Genomic DNA, 7,300 nt, shown 5'->3' with positions numbered 1-7,300 from the left:
GAATATGCTTACGAATGTAAAGAGGCTATAGCGGCCACTAATTAATTAGTATAATATATATAAGAAGCCGGCGTATGCCTGTAATTATACACTGGCTTAAGCAACCTTTGAATCACATCTGATAGCATGTCTAAAGACTGATGAGAAGTGCAGGCTTCTTCAGAATATGATAATTCTATCTACAAAACAATTTATAGTTATCATATCAGTGTGATTCTAAAATATCTCAAAAGATAGTATATAAAGAAGTAGTGAGTGAAAGAGTATCTGATTGATACTGCTCTGCTTATTAAAGAAAAACTTCACACTCAGATGAATGCTACATATGTGAATGAATGAGGTGTGAGAAAAGAGATGAGAGTGATAAATCAGATTCAAAGAAGACTGCTCTCTACTCAGAAGAATAAAAAGAAGAGTAATTATTATCAGAGTTGTACAATAATAACAGAAATTATATTATAATATAATCATATTATAATATAATTATATAATGATATAATAATAGATATTATATAATTAATGAGAAATCACTGAAATAAATATCTCTTCTAGTTAATATAAATAACACTCTTCTCTACTATTTAAATTAGAAGATATGCAGAACCTTCTGAAGAGTTTACTTAAAGTAGTAAGAAAAGTAGCTGAGATTACTTACTGAACTGAAAGCAAAACTCTGTACATGTACAAGAATTCTAAATAAGATCAAGATCTTATATACATAGTAACAGACTGAGACAGAAGTTAAGTAATAATTGATATTCACTGCAGATCAAGTATTCACTATAAAGAGCTTCACTAATACAATTATCATCATTAATAAGAATAGAAAAGATCAGGTCTGTAAGAATAAGTGCTCACAGGCGATTATTCAGGTGTTTACAGCTTAGTGTGATATGTACTGTTAACTACTAGAAGTATTCACAGTAGAAAGATAAAATGTAGAAGTTAAATGTATAATAGCATTCAAGCTGAGTTATAAATAGTATTTGCAAACTTCAGTCTATATAGTTGTGTGTAGTCAAGAGCTGCTAACTCTATTAATTATATGAGAGATAGAAATAGAGATAAGGAATCTGTAAGAAGCAGAATTTCTTATATACTCTTTTCTCTCTAAGACTTTGTTCATGAAGTCTTTCACTGAGTGACTTCATAGAATCAGCTCAGCACTGCAGTGATACTCACTAAAAATTCTTCATATCTATAAAAAAATCTTAGTGAGAAAAAATCTCTTATTACTATAAAGAGAAAAGAGTCTGTCACTCAGTTTCTTATTTCATAAGATTCTTTATAATCTATAGATTTTTCTCTAACTATCACACAGATACATCTCACATCTTTTATACAGAAGAATTTCAGTTGACTCTTAATTATTTTCACAGAATTCTTGTGTGATCATCACACAGATTCATCTCACAGATGAATCACTCTCTATGAGATCATTCTTATCAAAGAAAAGTATTCACAAGTTAATCTTTTACTCATTCTTATAAATCATTATTCTTTGACACTGTAGAATTGTAAGGAATTTTTCATTCTTTTATCAACTCTGTAGAATTATAGAACTAAGATGTTTATAATCTGTAATCATTCTTTATAATTATATGAAAAGCAAAGATTCAGATCTGCAATTTATAATCATTCTTTATTTACTAAAGTGATCTGACTGTTCTGCAGAATCACTCACAGTGTAAGTAAATCTCTTTAAAGTAGTATAAATATCTCAGATCTGTCTGTAAAATCTCATCTTCTTTTTCCTTTTTCTATAACAGCTCTTATTTTTATAAACTATGAGTATTCTCATTTATCTGTGAAGTGTTTTCATTTAGATGACAGAGAGAGAGTATTTCTGACAATATCTGTATATTAATTCAAGAACTTCTCAAGAATAAAAATTTTTTCAATTTCAATATCTTCATGAACAATGTCTGACTGCTACTGAGCTTCTTATGAGTGTTCTTATAACTTCTCTGATCACTTTTTATCAGCTGATGAAGTAGAAATATCATGATTTACAACAGTGTCTTTATTATTCTCAGCTCTGTCACTGCATCTGATCTTCAGATCAGTAGTTAATCTCATGTCTCTCTCAGATCAGTCTCTGACTTCAAGTAGTGCAGTTCTGCTCTTTACTGTAAGTATTCTCATAAGTAATTTCTTACAGACTCTAGCTAACAGTTCTTATAAAGCTCTCAGTGTTGTCAGTGTCTTCTGCAGTCTCACAGACCTATATTTATTCTTTCTCTACTTACACAATCTATGATCAGATATATGCAAATATGTCTAGATTCTCTATCAATGATTCTCACACTACAGCACATTTTCACAATCTCATTATCAATGAGAGATAAGTTCTTAGATATTCATAAAATCCAGATAATTAAGACAATGTGAATATCATGAATTTGTGATGAGAGTTGACCTGAATAGATGAGCTCTCTCTTCATATCTTAATTATTTTCAGACTGAATACTTCAGTATAACTGAGGAAGTAAATACAGCTTTGTAAGAAGTATCTAATCATATATACAGATAATCAACTCTTAGGATTCTGCTATAACTATGTATACTCTGATGTCTGACTTCTCTGAAGTCTGTGCATTTCTGACAGTCTTCATATCAAATATAACAATTATCTGTATTATAAGTATGATACTCTCTGCTTCTTTAAAGAGAAGAATTGATAGTTATAAGAGAATTGAGTGTCATAGATATTAAGAATATAAATGTGAGTTTTCTTTATTTTTTCTTTATTAATCTCTAAATTATGTTCACAGCTCTGTTTCTATTTTCTTGTTTTTTTAACTTTAATAAGAATATGATTTCTTCTTTTTTTGCATACACTGCAGACTGTTCATTTCAGTAGAAATTCATTATCTTATAGACTAGAATTTATAAATGACAGTGTTAATATCTTTATTATAATCAGATTCTTAGTGAAGACTGCATTATTCTGACTTATCAGAATTCACAGTATAAAAGTCATATCTCAGCTTTCACAGATATCTTATCTGCTCAGATAATTCTCAAGTGAACTTATTTATCTTATCAGAATATTCTTATCACTGAATCTTGAATCAGAGCTCATAATCTCACTTCTCTAAGTTAATAATTTCTTTAATCTAGTATTCTCTTTCACTCTGTAGTACTTTATAAACAGAGTGATAAGTCACAGAATTCTCTTCTAAGAATTTCTTATATTTATAAAGTAAAGAGACATGAAAAATATTATATATCTATAACTCAGATAATAGTTTCAATCTGTAGAACTATAAACTAACTTTCTTCATAATCTTATAAGACTCTATTTATAAGAGATTTAGATTTTTACTAGATCTTCATATAATAATGTTTTCTAGACTTAGTCAGACTCTATTATCTTTCTTAAAACTCTTTATAATATATTTAAAGTCATAGTATCTCTTCTAATACTCTTGAGTCTTTCTCAAGAATTTGCAGACTTTCTTTCAGATATTCTGAATTCTCTCAGTCTATTCACAGATATCATCACACTTTATAGTATACTCTCATAGATTTATCAAGATTATTCACAGATAAGTTTCAGTGAGTATCTCAAAGAGAGTTTTATCTGTGCTGATATACTTTAAGTTATTGTATATAAGCTCTATAAGTAATAATCAATGTATTCAGTTATTCTGATTATAATTGACAAAGCACTGCAGATACTATTTCAATATACTTATCAGATATTCTATCTGATCATCTGTCTGTTAATAAAAAGTCATACTTAGATCTTATAAGATCTTCAGTATAATTATCAGATCAGATTAGAACTTCTCTATAAAGATTAATTATCTATCTAAGATAATGTTTACAGACAATTCATGCAATCAGATCATATTATAAATGAAGATGTGAGTTAAATTCTTTAACTTTAAGTTCTTACAGATGAGTATAAAGTGTGCTATCTTAATAAAGTAATCTACTATCACCAGCACACTGTCAAAGCAGGCATCATATATATTCTTACTTTCAGAAAGACTTATAAGAGTATTTATTTCTAGCTATTCTCAAGGTTTCTGTAGAATGAGTAAAGAAGTAAGTTCTTTATATAATCTAAACTACACTACTTATAAACTCTGATAAATAGTATAAGAATTCACTATCTTCTTTATAAATTCTCATATCTTTAGTCAGAAGTATTTCTTTATAAGTAACTCATAAGTTCTAGTATCTGTAAAATAATCTGCTAGAGAAGAGTCATAATGTCTTTTAATAAGTTCTATATGTAGAAACTTATTCACAGGTATATAAATTCAGCTCTCTCTTTATAAGAGATTATTTAAGTCTCTTTAATTCTTTGTTTCTGCAGAATTAATTTCTATTATAAGTAGTTTCTGAATATACTGAGTATATTCATTCTTCAGTTACAGTTCAGATAATCTGAACAGAAGATCTTATAAAGACTTATACTCTATTTCTTCTTATATCAGGTCTTTCATAGTACTTCTCAAAGTCTGCAAACTCTTTAGATTATAGATACTCTCTTCAAGAATTCTTACAGAGATTCTCAGAGTATTGACTCTCAGTGTTATAGAGAGTAATTGTACAGACTTCTTTTCTTTCTTCTTTCTCTTCTCTTATAAGAGATTGAAAGACTCTTCAGTTAATCTCTTCATAACACTCAGTCTGAGTATTCTGTGAAGCTTTTCTGTCTTCTCTAGTCTCTCTATATCTGTCATTCTGGTCTTCTTAACATAGTCTGATCTGTGAGAGAATTCATCTGCTGAATTCTTAGTTTTCTTGATATATTCTATCTTGAATCAGAACTCACTCAGTTACTGAGCTCAGTGAATCTGCTGCTGTGAGAGTTTCTTGATTGAAGTAAACTATTATAAGCTGTTATAATCAGTTCTAATAGTAATCACTGTCATAAGACTCTTAAAGTAGTGATATCAGTGATGAAAGAATTTCACTATTATAAGAAGCTTCTGATTATGAATGTTATAGTTAATCTTCACAGATTGCATCTTTCATGAGAAAAAGATCACTGAAACTCAGTTCTCATTTAACTGTAGTTATAAGACTATTTCTGAAATTATAAAGAAGAAGATATCTGTCTTCAATCTGATTAAGAGTAAGAGATTAAAATGAAATAATATCACTATGTTTATAAATATCTGTTTTAATCTTATAAAGACTCTGTAAGCTTCTGAGATAAGAAAGTTCTCACAGCTCTCTCTTCTCAACAATCTTTTTATTCTCTATTTATGAAATGACTTCTTCTTATTTTCATTCTTCAGTATATCTATAAGAGTTAAGAAGATTCTTATAAATACAAAGATAAACTGTCTATAGAAATTCATAAAGCTCAGAAAGATCTGAATCTTATAAATACTAGTTAGCTTCAGTCATGATAGAATAGTCTCAATCTGTGAAGATTTCATCTGAATATCATCTGCAGTGATTATATATTCTAGGAAATTAATTCAACAGACACTGAAGTTACACTTCATAAGCTTAATATACAGTTCTATCTCATCTAAGATTTTTAATACACTTTATACATGCTCAGTGTGTTCTGTCTTCTTCACAGAGTACATTATTACATTATTCAGATATATTACTATGAAGATATCTAGATATATATAAAGTATTTTATTAATGAAAGACTGAAATGCTGCAGAGATATTAGTCAAATCAAAAGATATTACTAGATATTCAAATAATCTCAGTGCAGTTCTAAAGACAGTCTTTTATTCATTCTCAGACTGTATTCACAGTTATATATATACATTAATCATATTCAGTTATATGAATATAACAGCTCTTATAAGACAGTTGATCACATTCTTAATCAGAGACAGAGAGTAGTAACTCTTTATTATCTTAAAGTGCAGATTACAGTAGTCTATATATAATCTAAGATTTTCATTCTTCTTCTTTACAAATATTACAGAGACTTCTGTGAAGATCTGTGAAGATCAGATAAAGTCATTCTTTAGATTCTTCTTTACATAGGTCTGTAAGACCTTTGTCTTATAATAAGAGAGTTTATAGATTAGTCTTCAGAAGAGTTTCTATTCTTCTATTAAATCTATTATCAGATTCTTCTTATAATAAGAAGAAAGCTCAGCTATCTTTACTGAGTTAAATATCTCTGTGAGATCTCAGTATTTCTCTGATATCTGAAGCTCAGTTTTCATGACTGTGAAGTTCTCAGACATTTATAAAGTTATTATATAGATGAGCTTATCTTCTCTAATTAACTTTACAGTATTAACTGATTCTATCTCTGTAAGTAAGTCTGTTAACACTGATTGAAAGTATAAATCTAACTTATAGACAGCTATATGTAAATTGTATCTTTGAAGTTATACAAGTCTCAAGTACATGTTATCTATGATATCTGTGATAATCACAGTTTCTGCAAATCTTCTTCAGATTCTGAAGAGATCTTGTAATTCAAAGATGACTCTTCACACAGTGCAACCGCTCCACCACGAACTCGCTCGATTTTTCGAATAAGAACCCGCCGATAGATCCATCGAAAAGCCCTCGATCATACGAGCATTTTGACCCCATCGCCGACCGCATACCCCGTGTGGTGGTGGAGTTATCCAGCCAAATGTGAACCAGACGTCGTTCGGAACTCCTGCGTGGGATTATCCCCCATTCTCCCCTACCACACCACAACCCCGGGCCAAATTGCCATACAAATTGTAAGGTGAAGAGACCTAGCCATATGCACCAATCTTCTCGATTTTGGAAGATCCCTGATCTGTAGTTGTGGAGATATCTGAGGAGTGACCTCTGCGAAAACCCTGTCCATCTTTGATGTTCCAAAACATCAACACCAAGTCTCACCCTCGTACCGCCCTTCCTAATCTGGCCCATCCCTGGCAGAAAAATACAAAAAGATACCTCAGCAATAATATCAAGCACATAATCAACAGCCACTTCTGAAGTGCAATCTTCATAGTCTGTCTTCAGTGTATCTAGACATCAACACCAAGTCTCACCCTCATACCACCTCTCTCAATCTGGCCCATCCCTGACAGAAAAGTACAAAAAGATACCTCAGTAACTGTACTTGATATATAATCAGCAGACATGACAACTATAAAATCAGTATATCTCAAGATCTGACTGAGCCTTTGATCCCTGCACAGTGAGATATATTAAATCTAGTTTTAATACCTCAATATTCAATAGATTCTGCAAGGAATTGAGAACAGCAACACTAGGTTTCTATTGAATTTGAGAATTAACTCTATATTAATATAATCATTGACAAAGTCTTCTATTTTGAGATATAAATAACCAGTTTCTCTACATCTCA

At 30.2% G+C, this 7,300-nt stretch overlaps 1 protein-coding gene across 1 annotated transcript; it reads right to left on the bottom strand.

Annotated features, from left to right (window-relative positions):
• Positions 1-6,423: 6,423 nt before the first annotated feature.
• Positions 6,424-6,855, bottom strand: BDBG_16523 (uncharacterized protein; the record flags this gene model as incomplete). The annotated part of the gene is made up of 1 exon (XM_031724464.1): positions 6,424-6,855. One exon carries the CDS (start codon positions 6,853-6,855, stop codon positions 6,424-6,426), a length of 432 nt encoding a protein of 143 aa, XP_031576971.1.
• Positions 6,856-7,300: the final 445 nt, after the last annotated feature.

This window comes from Blastomyces gilchristii (genome assembly GCF_000003855.2).
Source record: "Blastomyces gilchristii SLH14081 genomic scaffold supercont1.3, whole genome shotgun sequence".
Lineage (NCBI taxonomy): Eukaryota > Fungi > Ascomycota > Eurotiomycetes > Onygenales > Ajellomycetaceae > Blastomyces > Blastomyces gilchristii.
The sequence above is the reverse complement of the archived record's forward strand: the minus strand, read 5'-3'. Positions and strand labels throughout refer to the sequence as shown.